The sequence below is a fragment of the Diabrotica undecimpunctata genome, chromosome 1 (genome assembly GCF_040954645.1).
Source record: "Diabrotica undecimpunctata isolate CICGRU chromosome 1, icDiaUnde3, whole genome shotgun sequence".
NCBI classification, from domain to species: Eukaryota; Metazoa; Arthropoda; class Insecta; order Coleoptera; family Chrysomelidae; genus Diabrotica; species Diabrotica undecimpunctata.
The window spans coordinates 105,761,501-105,782,021 of record NC_092803.1 but is presented as its reverse complement, the minus strand read 5'-3'; the positions used below and the strand labels follow the sequence as shown (position 1 = coordinate 105,782,021).

The window sequence follows — 20,521 nt, the reverse complement described above, 5'->3', positions numbered from 1 at the left end:
TTTCAAATATATTTTTATTTTAATTAAAACTAAGTCTGCTGCCTAAAAGAGCTACCTGTTACAAAGGGAAATAACCCTATGTCCTTAAACTGTGTATGGTACTACAGACTAGCTTAGGACTGGGATACATACCAAAATAATCTTCTTCTTTAGGTCCCTGTCCGCTGCGAACGTTGGCTACTAACGTGTCAATTCTGACCTTGTTCACGATACTTCTAAATAGTTCGATATATGTGGTCCGCCTGGTCCGCACCTGCTGTCCATTCTTCCCTAAATAATCAATTGAAGTATACAGTAGTTATCAGAAGCTCTTTTAACGGTCTTAGGATGATTCGTGGAAATTTATCTTTAAGTATTAATATACGCATAATAATTCTTATTTGTTACGTATTTAGTGTCCTTCTTTACGAAGTAGACAGCTAGAGTCTTACAAAAGATGCCATAAAACGCTTAGCGGCATTTAAAATGTGCTACAAACGTATGTTAAAGGTCCTATATATAAACCACACAACTAACATAAGTATTCTAAAGAGGCTAAGAAAAGAAAAAGAAATTAGTAATACTATACAAAACAAAAAATTGGTTTACTTCGGCTACATTATGCCTAATAATAAATACCGACAGTTGACGGTATTTACAGTTTATTCTACAGTTTATTCTACAATCTTGAGGTGCCTTGTCGTACTGGTATTAAAGCGGACGCAAAAGCGGACCTACTTGCCAGGGGAGGTGCAGAAGAAACATTTATCTGCATTTATACACCCAGTACATTTTGTTGACATAGAGAGAAGCACAGCCAAAAGAACGATCTCAGACTGGGTGGAACAGATGAAACGCAACCGACAAACGGGTATCAAAAATTAGAAGGATTTTATACGTAAACTTTGGAAGAAGACAAATAGACCACTTAAACAAAGTATTGCCATTGTGAAGTTTATGTGGATTTCGTCACATATACATGGTATACATGGTAATGAAAAAGTAGATGCTGCCACCAAATCTTCAGTTAACAACAAATACTTAACAGAAAACACATATAATAAAGATGTACATCACTGGATTAACTCTCGACATTGAAAGAACGAAGACTTCAGGAATGAAACCCTTGTTAACAAAACCTATGGGATAAAAACAGTTACAAGGTGGAAGAATAGGTGTAGCAAGAGGAAAGACCAAATCATGTTACTGGTAAGTGTTTTAACAGTTTAAGTGTACAACATATCTTAATCAAATGCCCGGCATATTCAAATAAGAGGAGAGGTGTAACCTACTGATAACGCTACGTGAGTGTCTAGAAGAGATCTGTATCTATTCGTCAGTTTTAAGTTTTCTTAAACTAATAGAAATATATAACCAATTATCAACATTAGTGCGTGTAAAAATAAATTCTGTTCCAGATCCGTGTGTAAAAATCTATGTAACTAATAATACATGATGTGTGTTAAAATTAGTTTATATTAAGTATCCAGAAATGTAAAACAAAAAATGTAATATGGAGCAGCGCTAATAACTACATAGAATGATGCACCTTAAATGTTAAAAAAAAAAGAAACATAAATCTAGTGACTCCAAAAACATATGGTATTCATCTATTAGACCTGTATAAACTAGTCAAGGGTTCCAGAATAATGGAAAGTGTATCACGAGTGACTAAAATATGTACAATAAGCCAACTTGTTGAAGAACGTCCGGCTGAAAAAAAATTACTTAAAAAAAAAATGGAAAAAGTTGCAGGAATTTGTTCGATGTAGATTTTATGATGTAAATTTTATATGTATCGTCAAATTATTTATGTGAATTAAAATTGTGGTTAAAATATTAATTTCTATTAACAATAGAAGTTAGTATTTTGCCTATACCCTAAATAAGGTACGTTTAGGTAACCCATAAAGGTTACTACCTCTAAACTAGATCTACATTTATACCCAGATAAAGTTGTAAAAACATGTGTTTTAGGTATTTATGGTACTGGCAGATATTAATTTATCCTACATACTATTCAGCCTTGTGTCGAACAATTGGTAACATTAAATCTTTCACTTAGCACCTTATTTGTTTAATAAGAGGAATTGGTACTGCTTTAAAATGTCCACTTATGATATCTGGAAGATCGCCAGCATCCGTTTTGTTCAAGAAATTTCTTTAGCGTTAACTCTCTAACCGGAAAATCTGAAATAGTGAAAATTATTGTTCCTAGTTAATCTTGCTATGATAATCATGAATATGAAGTCCCATAAAAATATCTCTATTGATTGATTTGCCAGGTAAAAAAAACGTTAGACGTCTCCAAGAACGACATAACGATTTAAGTTAAATAAAACAAAGGGTATTTCCTTAAATGTATTTTTATCGGAATAAAACATCAGACGAGGAAAGTACATTATTTATGATGATAATCGTAGAAACAATTTTTTGAGTTAAAGCAACGCAGGTGGGTACCGAGTCTTTGCAATATTTACATTTCTTTCTTCTTCCTGATTTACTTAGCCATATTGGAAAATGGCCACAAGTGTCGTATCTACAATCGGTGACAGCAAGTTTGGCTTTCTGACCAACGCTACTAGTATGAGGATGTCCGGACTGAAAAGATGGTCAACCAACAGCAGGTCTTTGTTTATAAACAACAAGACCAGCATCTATCTGTTCACAAAATTGAGGTAATTGGTATAATGTATACTTTAGTTCGCCATTATTAGGACATGAATTACCAGCATGGACTCAACGATTTGGAATTTATGCATTTGTTGCTGCCATATTTAACAGATGATGAAACGTTCGAATTGTTGCTAAATAATCGTTTCAGGAAAATCCCTAATATCAAAGAGACAATATTTTAAATTCATGAAGGACTTTCTTACTTCTCAACATATGGTGCCGGTTCCTGAATCCGGTTTTAAATCAACTGTTTTGTATTACTTTCGTACCTATTAGCTTCAACGCCAGTCTATATGACGGTCGAGATGAGTTTCTCTCCAAGAATATTTTTTACGTGCCGTTACTTACGGTACTTATTCTTCGTCTTATATCCCTTAAAAAACTTTACGGGAGTTAGCCAATTCCGCAGAATTACGTTTTTCTACTGCCTCACAAGTTCTAACTAATCTAATTTCTAATTAGAAAGTGGTTTTCTTTTATATATTGCATTTCTGCAGTAAGCGCTCATTTAGCTTTTAAAGATCGATGGTTTTCCACTAAGAAAATGCGCCAGCAACCATCCCTGTTTATTTCAAAGTTTTGACTCAGACGTTTTGATATTTTTTTTAATTAAAAAAAGGAACATTTTATTGTTACGGTGCTATGACTAAAATGGGACCTTACGACTGACGTCTTTTCTTATTTTTCACTTCCCTTTGACAAACCTTGTACAAAGCGGGATATTCGTTCAGAAATCAGTCGTATGTTTTTTCTATCCTCTTGGTTATATTTTTCCATGTCTTTTTGCTAGCTAAACGTCTCCTACAACAGTTGTGGTACTTCAATGTATCTTGCGATGAAACATCTAAGCAGATACAACAGACATCTATACTTGTATGTGCTAAATTTTTAGTGTCATTCCTGCACAAGACCCTCTATCGCAAGATCGGAGCTCTCGGCAGTCGTACTGATCTGGTCATTTTTGTCAAAGAGTCTTGTCCAATCTTCATGCTCGGTCTAATTCGGTAAGATTGGATCTCTTGACAGCCATAATGCTGGCTAATTTGATCACTTCGGTCAAAGAGTTTTTCGTACAATCTTTATGTGTGGTCAGATTTGGAGACTTGCACTTATACATATTGCAACATTCTTATACTCTATTTTATATCGTTCAAAATATCAAACAAAGCTAGTGCGCCTTGAGTTTAATAGGTTTGCAAAAAAATAGTTCTTCTACTGCCGGTATAGCATTATAAAATTGGACATAGGTAATTGAATCCACCACCCACTGGCGTGGAAAATAAGAACACAAGCAGTTCAAACAATACGTAATTTAATAATTGAATGTTACTACAACTAAGTTAATATCTAGCCAAAGTTTTAGCGCAAGTTCTTTATTGAAATAGCCTCGATCACTGTCTATACACTGGTCCACGACACACTACAAACACGAGCACTGATACAGCTTAAATATTGCTACTGACTATTACTTCAACTACGGACGTTTTCTTATATATGAATAAACTTGATAACTAATGAGCGTTCAGCTTTTAACTCTAAGCTATGTAACGATAAATACAATGAGCGAGATAAAACTCTAAAAACAAGAAGCAACCAGCTCAGCTAGGATACAATATACTGATTACGCGATAGTCTCAAAACTCTTAAACCAAAAATGCGTCGAATTAATGTCATTCCTGCACAAGACCCCCTATCGCAAGATTGGAGCTCTCGGCAGTCGTACTGATCTAATCACTTTTGTCAAAGAGTCTCGTCCAATCTTCATGCTCGGTCTAATTCGATAAGATTGGATCTCTTGACAGCTTTAATGCTGGCTGATTTGATCACTTCGGTCAAAGAGTCTTTCGTACAAGAGACTTGCACTTATACATATTGCAACGTTCTTATACTCTATTTTAAAAATCGTTCAAAATATCAAACAAAGCTAGTGCGCCTTGAGTTTAATAGGTTTGCAAAAAAATAGTTCTTCTACTGTCGGTATAGCATTATAAAATTGGACATAGGTAATTAAATCAGCGTCTTTATTGGTATCTGTTGCCTGTTGCTTGGTATTCAAAATGGAAAACAATTTTATTTGCTATGAAACTTTTCAAGAAGCAAATGTTGTACATCTTCGGCTATATTACCAATTCGACAGACAACAGTGTAATTTGAAAAAGGTGTGTATTGTAATAATTGTTTGACACAATTATCTTCAAACGTAGTTTCTACAATCTCCATCGCAGCTGAAAGAATAGGATCTGTATCAATGGCGTGATCGTTTTTATTTCTGGTTATTTTATATCATACTTTGTAAGAGGTAAGTAAATATTTTACGTTTACAGACAAAGATTGTCTGAAGAGTAATGTTTACTGTTCATGTGACTTTAATTTAAATTTAAAGAATTCTTGTGGCTTGTTAACATACTTACTATAAAGTGTTCCAAATGGCGTCTAAGTTTATTATATTTCACGCTGTCTGGGGAAAAAATTTTCTTCTTAGTTTATTGTAGTAGTGTTAAATCCAAATTCATTAAATCCATTTTCTGGATTTAATCTTTGAAACCATGTTCGACTCTGCACTTGTTAATGCTTCACTATTATCTAATACTCGCTTATGTCTATAGAATTTTTCATATAAAAATGATTGCACGTAATTCAAGATTTACGACGTCAGAACCCCACAGCGTTGCCAAAACATCAGAATAGTTAGTAAGGGAGCAATTTTAAAAATATCAAACTATTATATTAACAGTAAATACACTTAGTTTTAAAACTACTGCAAGACACTTATACATAACAAAACATTTTAATACAAAATTATATTTTCTAAATTTTAAACTTACCTCTTTTAGAGCATCAATAGTAAAAACGTCCAGATATTATTTCTTCTTCAAAATAATCTATCTTATATGAAAGTTTATCAGCTTTCTACAGACTATTTAGTTGTTTTGGCATAGCACAATCACAATACACAACAAAAATTAGTTTTTAAAGATATTAATATAAATATAATATGTATTTATAAATACAATTTATTAATATATAATATATCATGATCAAATTGTGTAATAAGTCAAAACATAAACAAAATTCTTACTCTAACAAAGCGGCAACACTTTAAACAATTTTGCCACGCTGAACTGTCATTGAAATTTGAAGTATTCCCGTATCAGTTACATACAGTTGTCTAATCTATTTAATTAAAATTATTATTTTGTGGAATATTAGACCTAAACAGTTATTTTATAAAATTTATAATATTAATAATAACAAATTTTTTTGGTTATTTAATTAATATAATTCTAAAATTCCCAATATAATCATGATTACATTTTTCTGATTATTATACCATGTTGACGCCTATGAAAGATCGAGCAGTTCCGTATGGGTTTCGTATTATTAGCTGTGTTAGGAAAATTTGAACTCTAAAGTTGACGTTCTGGAAATTTTAAATATAAGTGACGTCACTTTATATAAATGGTGACGTGCAACGTTTTTATTTTGAAAAATAGTATAGTTAAAAATCTCTGCATATATCTGTATAAATTTAGTGCCGTAAAATTTAGGTAAATGTCTGATTATAAGTAAATGCAACACAGTTATACGAAACATACACTGGCCACCGCGACTCGACTAAAACTGATAGGCACCTTTAACAGGCGTATGATATATACACGCTTGCTTCGCTGTTGTGCAGATCTTTCATAATAATTTTAAACAAATCAAAATCACGGTCGAAACTTTTCATAGAGAAGGTACACCGCGAGGATGTTCGATATCCGCCGTAAGTGACAGAGAGAAGATGAGAAACATTTGACTAGAGAAATGACTTTATATGAGAAATTCATATAAAAATTATGATTTTTACCAAAATACTAAAATGTACAGGAAAGTCCGCATTGGATGTGTTTGCAAAATTATACATTCAGAAAAAATACTTTTATCATTTTTACCAAAAATAAAGAAAAATAAAGTTATTTACATGTTACATACCCTGCATATTTGTTAACTATTAAATACATCTACTTAAGATAAATATACTTAAGATAAATATTTAAATCAAAGAATATTATTGAGTCCTCTTGTAATTTTTAATCTGATGATTGTAACAATATATAATACTGTGAAAGTACACCTAATCACATTTAGTATTATTCCTCTACATTATGAAAGCTTTACAGATATTTTGTGTTTTCATTCTCTTCAGTACAGCACGTGCATTAAATGCCACAGGTATGTAACATATCTATTTTACAGTAATGTATTTTGCTCATTATTTTGAATGCACCACACTGTAATTTATATCAGCATCATAAAACAAAGTCAATGTAGTTTAATTTGTCTTAAGTATTTCCTAAGCCTGTACGTAATAGTTTTGGAGATATTTTAAATTATAATGGAAAAAGGGTATTTTATGAATAATGTCTATTATTTCTATTTACTTTACTAATTACAACTATTGGTGGAATTAAACGGACATTTGTTTAACAAATTAGGATGGCGATATTGCTATCATTTAGAGCGTACTAAGTCTTGTAATTACTTCCAATCCGAAGGACCACCCACTGGCGTGGGAAATAAGAATACAAGCAGTTTAAACAATACGTAATTTAATAATTGAATGTTACTAAAACTAAGTTAATATCTAGCCAAAGTTTTAGCGCAAGTTCTTTATTGAAATAGCCCCGATTACTGTCTATACACTGGTCCACGGCACACTACAAACACAAGCACTGATACAGATTAAATATTACTACTATCACTTCAACTAAGGACTTTTTCTTATATGTGAATAAACTTGATAACTAATGAGCGTTCAGCTTTTAACTCTAAGCTATGTAACGATAACTACAATGCGAGAGATAAAACTGTAAAAACAAGAAGCGACCAGCTCAGCTGGGATATAATTTGCGACGAAATAATATCGAATTCGAAACTAAAAACTAATATGCGAGTGACCAGCTATGCTGGGGTACAATATTATACTGACTTAAAATTCCGATTTTTAATACCTGACTATTACAAGGGATTTTCAGAGGTAGGTAAAAACCGACCTTTTGAATCCTTGTCTAATAGAGAAATTTTTGGAATTGGTCGGAGAAAGTTAATCTACGGGTAAACATATCTTTTAAATACATTTTCGACTTTCATTAGAATTTACCTAGGTAGAAGTTAAGAATTATTGTAAGTTAATTGCTACCAGTGGCGTAGCAACACTTGGATACAATATTTACAGAAATTTATCCGAATATCTTGAAGCTACACAGTAACAGAAAACTACATCTTAAAGAAAAAAAATTTAAAATTATATGAAGAACGTATTAGTCCAGTTGTTAGAGAGTTGACCCCTAAAAATCATACGAACAAGCTGAATTTTACAAAGAATATTAATTTTGGGACCCAAAATAAAAGATGCAAATAGGTTACTTCTCACAGGAGGTTAAAAACAAAAAAAAATCGATTTACCAAGAATCTGCACACCGTAAAAAAAAAATATTTTAAATACAAAATGTAGCTGAGATAATTTTAATAAAAAATGTTTATAAGCATTTTTTGTGTAGAATGAACCATTCTGCTAGAAACAACGCTTAAAGCGACCGTCGATTTTGCATGTAACTTACTTGCACGAAATCAGTGTTCAATAAAATTTGTATCAGCTCGACGGTAAAAATTCGATATGTTTAAATAATAATTTAGCTATTTTACTTGAAAACGTGCCGTTTCATTCTCAACATTTGTCTCAATTATGGTATCTACATATATAACCGAGCTCATTCTCATTATAACACACTTATCCAAGGAGAATTGAATGAAAAATTTCCTAACAGGTGGATAGGAAGAGAGGGGCCAATTCATTGGCCAGTTAGATCACCAAAATTAAACAAAGTCGACTTCTTTTTCTGGGGCTGTATTAAAGATTTGGTGTACAAATTGTTGACATAAAGGTCAGAGTTAGAAACGCATTTCATAATGTTACAACACAAAAGCTTACACACGTAAGTAGATAATTTAAAAATATTCTTTAAAACTGTGAACAATGGGAGCAAAATTCGAAGATCTCTGCAATAAAAATATTAATTTTTTTATTTTGTTTTTTTGTGTATTGCTTTAAGATAGTTTTAAATAGTAAATTAAATAAAAATAATAAATTAAATTCATGTAATACCCCTTTTTCTGTACCCTTTTCAATACATAGAAAACTATTAAGTACAGGCATTGGAAATACTGGGGACAAATTAAACTACAGTGATATCAGTTTATGATGGTGATATATAAAATACAGGGTAGTGCAATTAAAAAATACGGAGCAAATAAGAATGTGTGTTTTGACGTGACAACGTCTTAAATTAGGTTGTGGCTCGGAGTCATTTAAGAAAAAGTGTAACGCCCGCTCACGTCTGTTACAGTGAGTCACCGAACGAGAGAGAGGCCCGCCGGACCGGCGAATGCCTTGCGTCTCTCTCCCACTCAAACATGATCGGTCCGCTGCGCGCGGCACTAGAGAATTAGGCGCGTTGAATCGCTAAAGTTGAAAATCGTTGAAAGTATCGTCAGCTGTGTCTGTAGTGAAAATGTGGAGTGCTTACAGTGTCCTATTTTAGGGGGAACCACCAGTATCAGATATAATTTTAGGAAATTACCTAGGGACCTATATTCTTTTATAATATTGCTATGGATTTATCCATTTAATACTGAGCAATGATTGTAAACATTCTTTATAGTTTAAACTTCAATGAAAATTATTAACTGTGTCTAAAGACATAGATGATATGAGGTATTTTACCCAAGAGTATTAAGTATAATGAATATACATAAAAACATAATTTTGTTTTCTTAGGATTTAACATTTTGTCAGCACATTATCTCAAATTCACACTTAAATCAATATGTTTTTACTATTAGGTCTGTTGAATGTTTGTTCTTTACACAAAATTTAGTCTATACTTCATATTTATTAAAGGCGGTAAAATATACATTACAATTCAGTTGTTTATAAACCACTTTCAAAGCATAAAGAACCTTTTAAGCTTTGTTTATATTATTTTGTGTATATTAATTGAGTTAATTGGAGTAGCCCACTTTGATACAAAAATACAGTCAATTTATGGATATTTCAAGGTGACAATCTAAAAAAAGCTGATTTCCTCCCATGCATTTTATTAGAAACACTTGAAATTTAAAAAAAAATTAAAAATCGTAAGATGTAAGACCTTAATCGTGAGATCGTGAGATTTGTCTTCAATTCGTGAGTAGATTCGTCATTTACAACAACTACAACAATAAAGGTAAATAATTGTACAGTAATATTTCATTTTCGTAAACTATGATTGATTGATTAATTGTTAGATTGACACAAAAGTTGAGAAACTGAGTTTATAGCGGCAATTCCTTGTTCCTATTGTGCAATTTAATAATATTCATATCAATAAATATTCTACCGAGAAAAAGACGTTGTCACGTAAAATCTTCGCCCGTAAAACCGACTTTACAGGCAACCGATTTTTTTTACTTACCCTGTATTAAATTTAAAGAGTATTAGGATTATTTTTTTATAAAATTTAACAATTAGTTTAAAAGTAACAACAGATCGTTGCTTATGTACTAATTTTTAATAATACAGGACGTTGAACTTGATACAATTTTTATTGAAATTTGGATATAACGTTTTAAAAATCTCGTATAACACAAAACAACTTTGTATTCTTGTAACGATAAAGTGAGTCGGATTTTAAATTTAAAATAAAATACCGGATATTTCATGTTTGAGTGGGAGAGAGACGCAAGGCATTCGCCGGTCCGGCGGGCCTCTCTCTCGTTCGGTGACTCACTGTAACAGACGTGAGCGGGCGTTACACTTTTTCTTAAATGACTCCGAGCCACAACCTAATTTAAGACGTTGTCACGTCAAAACATATCTTTGATACGGTAAAGTGTTCTGGAAGATCCTGTATATTGGTTACTAATTTTAAAATGTACAGCTTATAGCTATATCCTATTTCCGTAAATAATTTTTTTTTTGGTATCTTCTATAATAACAAATACAACAGACTTTGTCAGAAAAGTTGATTTACCTGTATTACATTCAAATGTAACCAAATTAAAAAAAAATTCTACCAGTTTTAAATTGAAAATTTTTAAACATTAAAAACAAACAATAACTTGTTCCCCCCCAAAAATTAAATGTTTAATTATAGCAAATATTTTTATGTTTATTGTCAAAATCTAACCGCACTCGTTGAAAGATATTTTATCTATCTCTCATAATAATCAGATCATTATCAAAAATTGAGTGTATCCTTGAGATTTAAGAAATAAATACTTTAAGAAAAATAAATAATTCTCAGGGTGGGATTGAAATTATCTTGGCAATTAGTCAATAGCGATACAAATAAAATATAAAAGTAAGCAGTCACTTGGAAACTAAGAAACTTCGATTTTATGAAATTTATTTTAATATGTAATTATTTTATTACTAATTGTATTTCTGCATTTTTTAGCAAGCTGTACAATTGACAGATATGATCATGTTGATTCTGTCGTTAGTCAATGCAAATCTATAACTGTTGAAAGCTTTGCAGTACCTGCTGGCCAAACCTTAAAACTACATTTACAAGCTGGTACTACTCTGACTTTTAATGGAAATATTGCTTTTGCTTACATGGAGTGGGATGGTCCTCTGATGTGGATTAAAGGAGACGGAATCACGGTACAGGGAACAAACAGTAAGGCAAATTTATGAGTATATTGTGAACACACCACAACACACGCAAAGACGTAGGTATATATATATATATATATATATATATATATATATATATATATATATAATATAAAATTAGTTTTTCTTGGGTTTAGGTTTAATAAATTATATTACATGTGGAACTAGATTTTGTTTTCCATAGAAATCAACGTTTCGGCAGGAAACCCTTGCCTTTGTCAAGATTCTAAAATGTACAAGATTAAGAACAAAAAGTTATCGTAAAATATGAATATATATATATACATATATATATATATATATATATATATATATATATATATATATATATATATATATATAACTTACCAAAACGTAAAACGGGACACTGACATTAATGAAGTGACAAATAAAAGTTGATATCTTGATATCTCATAGTTTACTGTTTTTAGTGTATAAATATTTTTATATGGGCGTATCATTCATGTTTTCGAAAAAGGTAAAGTGGAGATATGTTATAACTTTAAGAGCTTTTTATGGTGTTATATTTATTATTATTTAAATTAGATTGAAATATATTTTATTTAGGTTTTGTGTATCTTTTTTATCATTTATTGCGTTGGAATTTCTTTTTATTTCTATTGATTCGTCTATCTCCCTCTTCTTTTTGTTTTGTTCGGTTTTTAAAATTTTGATGTTTTCGAAGTCAAATTTATGCTTCTTCTCATTTTCATGTTTTGTGAGCGCTGTGGCATTGTTCTTGTCATATTTGTGAGAACAAATTCTGGATTGAAGCAGTTGACTGGTTTGCCCGAGATAGACACCTTTACAGTTAATATATGGTATCTCGTAAACGACATGTGATCTTTTGAGTTTTGGAGTTTGTGTTTTTAGTTTAGTGAAATATTTATTTAAAAGGTTGTTGCCTTTATGGGCCACTGTTATGTTATGTTTGGTTAAAAGATTTGTCAATTGTTCGCATAAACCTTTTATATATGGAAGAGTTGTATAAGTAGTTTTAATACTGTTGGGTTTATTGTTATTTTTATTGTTGTAAAATTTATTAAGTCTTGATCTGAAAATAGTTTCGATTAGATGTTCGGGATATGCATTCTTTAGAAGGGCATTTTTTGCTTTTTTTATTGCAGTCGGCCTGTATTCTGGGTCTGTTAGTTGTATAGATTTATCAGCAAGACTTATAATTACAGGCTTCTTATGGGAGAATGGATAATGAGAATTGTAGTTGAGATATCGTGAGGACCAGGTTTCATTTGTAAACCACATGGTTTTAACTGTATTATTAATGCGAAGTGAGGTGACATCCAGAAAATTTATTTTATTATTTTGTTCAATGTTCAAAACTTTAGTTTTAGATGGTAACTGTTGAATTTGTCTAAAATTTCGGTCATTTTATTGTTGGAATAGCACAGATACAGTCATCGATATAGCGGTAAAAGAATGTTACATTAAAATCTAAATGACTCATGACAGATTTCAGAACCAGTTGGGCAATGACACTAGAAATAATTGCAACCATTGCACATCCATCCATTTGTTGGTATATTTCGTCCTTATATAAAATGTATGTTGAGTTTAACGTTAACTCTACAGATGATTGGAATTCTTGCAATGGGATTTTAGTGTACTCTTTTATGTCATTCCACTTCTTTTTAATGATGTCAGGGCAAGTTTTATTGGGATGTTAGTGGATAGTAAAATGACATCTAAAGATATTAATTTAGAGTTATCTGGTACGTGAATGTTTTTAATTTTAGAAATAAGGTCATTGGAATCTTTAATATAATAAGGATTTTTATTTGTGACATTAGAGATAATTTTTTTCAAGAACTTTAAAAGATTTTCGAAGGGTGACTGAATGCAGGAAACGATAGGACGTAGAGGTATATCCTCCTTGTGTGTTTTCGGCTTGTGTCTTTTTGAAGTTATACTTCTATACGCGCGTTAGGCATTGGAAATTTGCCCAGGAGTACATCGGTGAAATCATTATATATGTAAGATATGAGTAAGGGAGAGACAGAAGATATATTTTCTCTCTCAAGAATAAAAATGTTCCTTTTGTATATATATTTAATATTATATTATGTATATATATATATATATATATATATATATATATATATACAAAACTCAAATATTTGGATGTGCAGCGGAAGATAGGACAAAGAAGTACTCTTTTTAGTAAACCAAGCTTTCGCAAATCTTTATTTGCATAATCAGGGTGCTACAATAAACAAAATTAGTACAAAATACAGAAAAAGAAGTATTTTGCATCTTACACTAATTGAGGTTAGTTGTCGTGATGTTTATCAAATGAAATGAGCAACTCATTTGACCCCTACAAATGATGGCGAAAACTATCCAAAATTGTTTTAAAAAAAATGTTCTTTAACAAATACATATTTAAAACACTTTACAACACATATACATAAACACTTAAATAAAATTATATTAAAATAATTACAGATGTCATAAAATAAAATTTAGGTTATAAACATTCTTATCAGAAACAAAAGAATTAGTTGTGAATTCGTTACTGCCAACTAAAAACGATAGAACGTTAGATCTTAATGATAACAATGTAAAGGTAATAGTATACCTGATAGACGCTGAACTTCTTGAAACAGAAAAGGTAAAAAGACATATTTTAGAAGAAGTAGGAGAGGTATTGTATATCTCATATATAATGAAACTTATATTGTTGATGATAAATTGTCTGTATTAGTAGATTCGTGTTTATCCAAAGTTAACAATAATGAATATAAGTTGCTTAAATTATTGGTATCTGTCTTTTTGTTAATAGTTTCTTTTTCTTGAAAAATAAAAGCCATCTCGAGAAACAATCTTTTTAAATAATTGCTCTCCGTGGATAGGATTTTTACATTTGGAAAATCAAAAAAGTGCCTGTTGTGTTAGCATGTGTGGCTAGAGAACATCTATCAGGGTGTAACCTAATGTCACTCTTGTGAAGAGTCAAGCGGCTAGAAACTTTTTGGGAGGTGTGACCTATATAAGAACCTTCACAGCCCAAACAGTTAAGTTTGTAGACAACATCACTTTTATCTAAGTTTGGTACTTTATCTTTCAATGACTTGTACAAAGATCCCACAACCAGAGTGCTTTTATAAGCAATTTTTTACATTTGGTAGGTATTGAGCAAAAATTCTGGTCAATTTGGGAGAGACGTCCTTAATAAATGGAAGTGATACAAAATATATATTAGGAATATTGTTAGTCAGTGAGTCGAAATCAGAGCTAACTTTCATAGCACCTGTATTTTGGGGAGGGTTTACTTGTGTGTTGAGTATAACGGAGGATGTGTTAAATATGATTTTCCTAAGTAAGGATTCGGGGTAAGAATTACCTAGGAACAACTGTAAAAAAATGTTGAGATTCTTCTTTCTAAAAACAGGGTCAGCTAGTTTACAAACTGACGACTTGTAGAAAGTTGACGAGTTGTAGAAAAGAATCTCAACATCCTTTTTCAGTTGTTCCTAGATAATTCTTACCCCGAATCCTTACTTATGAAAATCATCTTTAACACATCCTCCGTTATACTCAACACACAAGTAAACCCTCCCCAAAATACAGGTGCTATGAAAGTTAGCTCTGATTCCTACTCACCTACTAACAATATTCCTAATATATCTTTTGTATCACTTCCATTTATTAAGGACGTCTCTCCCAAATTGACCAGAATTTTTGCTCAATACCTACCAAATGTAAAGTTGTGGGATCTTTGTACAAGTCATTGAAAGATAAAGTACCAAACTTAGATAAAAGTGATGTTGTCTACAAACTTAACTGTTTGGGCTGTGAAGGTTCTTATATAGGTCACACCTCCCAAAAAGTTTCTAGCCGCTTGACTCTTTACAAGAGTGACATTAGGTTACACCCTGATAAATGTTCTCTAGCCACACATGCTAACACAACAGGGCACTCTTTCGATTTTCCAAATGTAAAAATTCTATCCACGGAGAGCAATTATTTAAATAGATTGTTTCTCTAGATGGCTTTCATTTTTCAAGAAAAAGAAACTATTAACAAAAAGACAGATACCAATAATTTAAGCAACTTATATTCATTATTGTTAACTTTGGATAAACACGAATCTACTAATACAGACAATTCATTATCAACAATATAAGTTTTTGTTATATATGAGATATACAATACCTCTCCTACTTCTTCTAAAATAAGTCTTTTTACCTTTTCTGTTTCAATAAGTTCAGCATCTATCAGGTATATTATTACCTTTACATTGTTATCATTAAGATCTAACGTTCTATCGTTTTAAGTTGGCAGTAACGAATTCACAACTAATTCTTTTGTTTCTGATAAGAATGTTTAAAACCTAAATTTTATTTTATGACAGGTTCTGTAATTATTTTAACATAATTTTATTTAAGTGTTCATGTATATGTGTTCTAAAGTGTTTTAAATATGTATTTGTTAAAGAACATTTTTTTTAAAACAATTTTGGATAGTTTTCGCCATCATTTGTAGGGGTCAAATGAGTTGCTCATTTCATTTGATAAACATCACGACAACTAACCTCAATTAGTGTAAGATGCAAAATAATTCTTTTACTGTATTTTGTACTAATTTTGTTTATTGTAGCACCCTGATGATGCAAATAAAGATTTGCGAAAGCTTGGTTTACTAAAAAGAGTACTTCTTTGTCCTATCTTCCGCTGCACACCCAAATATTTGAGTTTTGTATTCTATTTGATCAGCGTTGATGACAAGCGTTTACCGCTTTTTCAGACTATAATATATATATATATATATAAATTAAGGAACACTCGAAGAGTGGTGGGTTTTTCGGTCAAAGTGGAGAAATAAAAGACAAAGAAGGTGGCTACTTCATCTATTTATTGAAGACGTTTCACTTCTTAATCAGAAAGCATCATCAGTTCATCTTAAAAAAATATGTAGCATTCAAAGATATTAAATGTGTAAAGAAGCTTATGATAATGGACATTATAATATTATGTTGTATAGACAATTAATTGGAACTGAATACAGTTTACAAATTTACTCAACTTAGCACAGCAAAAGACATGTGGTAATGGTACATGTAATTAAAAAGTATGTGAAAAAACTTAAGTAAAAAAAATTAATTTATAGAGAACCAAAAAGATCATAAGATGCACTTCCAACAGTATTATATTAGTTAAATTTGATTTTAACTTTAGGTAACATTATTAAAATTAAATTATAGAGATATTTAAAAAATATATATATATATATATATATATATATATATATATATATATATATATATAATGAAGTTACCACCCTTAAGCTTCTCAGTCGCTGTCGGTGAAATGCGACCGATGCTTTCTGATTAGGAAGCGAAACGTCTTCAACAAATAGATGAAGTAGCCACCTTCGTTGTCTTTTATTTCTCCACTTTGACCGAAAAACCCACCACTCTTCGAGTGTTCCTTAATTTATATTGGATTGACGGTCGTACTCCTTTTCTCGATATATATATATATATATATATATATATATATATATATATATATATATATATATATATATATGTATATATATATATCCCTTAACTACTGACGTGGATGTTTCAGGACGTAGACTCTGACATGCGGTATGTCATACCGTTGCCTATTCTCCTTTGTTTTTAATATGAATTTATCTTATATCACTGTATTTGTTTTTTATATCAACTACGGAATGATTCTTCACATAATATACTGCTACAAGTAAAATATATTTTTCAAGGATATTATGAATGCATGCATAATATTTAAGAAAATGGTGGACGTTACTACAAAATCGTTTATAAACTAAATTTCAAGAAAAATTGATTACTTGTGACTAACAAATGGTAAAATAATGTTAAAAGAAACAGACTAATGATATAAATTTAATGAGAAACTAAAATAGAAAATTCTGACAATAACCAAAAATTACAATAAAATAACTAGTCATTTTGCGCGCAAGGTCCGCAATTTTTCTTTGTACACTGTAAGCACACTGGTTTTCCACAAGAAAAGCACACATCAAAAGTCTTTCGCTTTAATGCACTTGGGCATAAGTAACACGTCTTCTTTTTCTCAAGCCTTTCTTCAAAATCTGCTTCTTTTTGGCGTTTTTGTCCTAGTATTCATTCAATACCACATAATAATTCTCTCGGGATTTTCGAGTCTTCTTTGTAGATTAGGTAAACCTAATTGTTTCGCCAAGTCCTTTGTGTACTTTAGCCTTTCCATATTATTTTCATGTATTGATTGGTACACAACATGCGAATTAATAGCAGCTATATCAATGATGCGGTAAAAATAGTAAGTGGCCATCGGCGAGAACGACGTTTTACAGAATATTTGGCACACTTGGCATCTAAAGTATCGACACCTCCTTTCGTACGATTATAATGAGCTATAATTTCTGGTTTTCCAGTAATCTGATCCGTGCCTATTGAATGATGCATCAAAGAAATAAGTAAAACATTCCTCGATTTTTTTGGCACATGGGAAATTAGGGATAAACTTTTCGTAAATCCTTAAGCAGTTGAATTTACTTGCCTACATCGGTGTGGCTGGAATTCCGGAGGGATTTCCCGTTTATTTTTCTTGAGTATTCCCACATACGTTAACTTCTTTACTTCTAACTGCTTTACTAATTCTATAGAACTAAACCAATTATCAGCTGTGATATTACGGTTAGTTCCATTAATAGGTTTAGCAAGCCGAAGAACAGATTGAGTTGGTTTATTCATATTCTTTTCTTCCTCAGATAACCCAGTTTCGTCAGTGTCCTTGCCTCCATATAATAGGCATTGTATAAGTAACTTGTTCGTGCATTAGTCAGGCACATTTTAATGCCATATTTCACAGGCTTATTAGGCATATAAATTTTAAACCTACACCTTCCCCTAAAGCCTATCAACATTTCATCAATACAAACACATGTGCCTACGGAATATAGTTTTTGACAATTTGATATGAATATATTAAATATGGTACTAATGGCTGCTGTTGGATCTATCTTTTTTCTTTCTTCTCTATCCAGTGGGTTATCAAAACGTAAACATTTTAGAAATATTGCAAATCTTTCTTTTGACATAACACATCTGAATATATCTCTACCAGTGCCATCTGTAGCAAATATAGAATTTATATCTTCGTCATTGAAATTGAAAGCTGATGAGTATAAAAGCAATCCCAAAAAGGCTTTTAGTTCTATTTCATCAATTTCATTTAGCTCTGGTCTATTCATTATTTTATAGTTTTCACGAATTGCACGTAATTTATTATTTGTCCATTTACGTATTTCTTGTATTATATCCTCAGAAATAAGAAAATTTAAAAAAAATGATGAAGTTTCGTTTCTTACATCTCTGGACCGCACAGCTGGTACTTTTGTTTCAAAGTTGTGTAACGGAGTTCTTACATTTTTCGAGGGTGCTGTAGTAGACCACTTAAAACGATTTTTGCCATAAAAATATGACTTACCATTATCATTTAAATGATATTCGTGTTCAGAACTTTTCGACTGCTCACTTCCGGTGTCCTGTGAACTTTCAATACATACTTCTTCGCTTGCATCGTCATCATCACTATCACTAAAATATTCTAAATCACTAGGTACTTCGTCAGCCCATTGAGATAAAACAGCCTCAAAATCATCATCTGAAAGCTTTACAGTTTTGCGGCTAAATTTAGAACAACTAGATAAACTTGCTGCCATACTAACAGCAAAAGAATACACTACACTGCTTTTAGCTATAGAAACGTAAATACTGACATACGGTACTTGATACCGCAAGAAAACTTTATGTCAACGTAGCTCAAAGACTAAACGTGTACTAAAACTGCAGCAGTTGAGAGCAGGTATAATTAAACCCCACTTGAAGGTACACAGATGGTGTTCTAAGAATCTTTTATAAAACACGTTTTACAATAAAATATATTTTCGGCTCGGTATGGCATACCGCATGTCAGTGGTTAAGGGCTTATATATATTGGCGTTTACATTACTGTAAATTTTCATTAATGACATCTGTTTTTATTTCTTTGCTATTTGTTATTGAACTTTTTTTTCAATTACCATTACTTGGAATCAGCCATTTTTATGAATGCACTTAAATTTATAAAAAAACTTGATTTTCTTTTTACATTAAGCCTCTCTCTAGAATTATATTTCATCATCTGTATTTTTATTACTTTCCGTGATTACTTGAACTTGTCCGTATTTTATTTTAATTGAACCCACACATTCATCTTATGCGGTAGCAGTGGCAGTATACGCTCTTTTTTTTGTTTCATACTCTTCTGCGTTATTAAATAATAGCTATTTATTACTTTTTTTTGAATATTTTTATTTTGAATATATTTAGTTAATAAGTTTCATTTTCTAGTCTTCAATATCCACTGTTAAGTTTGTCATCTTATTTTTTACTAATTAAAACAAAATAACCGTTAACTTTTTTTGACATCAGTTTCTATTATTTATATTCTATTAATATTAATAAATATAAAACAAATCATTATATTTATTTAAGGTCATTTGCTAAATGGTCGTGGAGAGCTTTGGTGGGACGAACAAGGTGACCACAGCTCAAAGAAGAAACCTCAATTTATGATAATTCAGGCTACTGGAAATTCAGTTTTTAAAAATATTAAGGTCAAGAACTGTCCCCATACATGTATTGGTATTTCAGATTCCCATGACATCACTCTTCAACAGTGGACTATTGATAACAAAGATGGAGATACAGTAAGTTAAATCTTTTTATTCATAAAATTTTACATGAGTACTTATTAAGAATAATTTAAAAATATTTCAAATAAAAGCGCAACTTTTGTATTCTGTTTTGTGACATCTTACCTTTGCCTACCGATCACGTTGTATCGTTTAATTTTGAAACCTAATTTACCAATCTACCTATTTCCTAACCTAACTACCTTTTAAGTATACTATTTTTCACATATGCAAGTTAACTTCTTCAGCATTTTCAGGAAACCAACACAAAGATATATAACACATAAGGCTTTAGGCAAAGGAGAATTTTGGCGTTTTGAATAAATTATTACTAAGATCTCGTTTAAGCACCGAAAATATTAACAAAAATCTATAAAATAATAACTTAAAATAGACAAAGATATGCCAGAGTTTAGAGGGCATCATTAGCAAAAACAT

The 20,521-nt window shown here is 31.1% G+C and overlaps 2 protein-coding genes across 2 annotated transcripts in view; one reads left to right on the top strand and one right to left on the bottom strand.

Moving 5' to 3' along the window:
- LOC140451924 (uncharacterized) overlaps nt 1-20,521 on the bottom strand; it is an 804,624-nt gene that overhangs the window by 684,655 nt on the left and 99,448 nt on the right. The window lies entirely within an intron of this gene.
- LOC140451910 (polygalacturonase-like) overlaps nt 6,732-20,521 on the top strand; it is a 29,501-nt gene continuing 15,711 nt past the window's right edge. Inside the window, exons 1-3 of the mRNA XM_072545869.1 lie at nt 6,732-6,870; nt 11,136-11,360; nt 19,884-20,098. Coding sequence (XP_072401970.1) covers nt 6,804-6,870; nt 11,136-11,360; nt 19,884-20,098 — 507 coding nt within the window. The 5' untranslated portion in view covers nt 6,732-6,803. The remainder of the gene's footprint in view (nt 6,871-11,135; nt 11,361-19,883; nt 20,099-20,521) is intronic.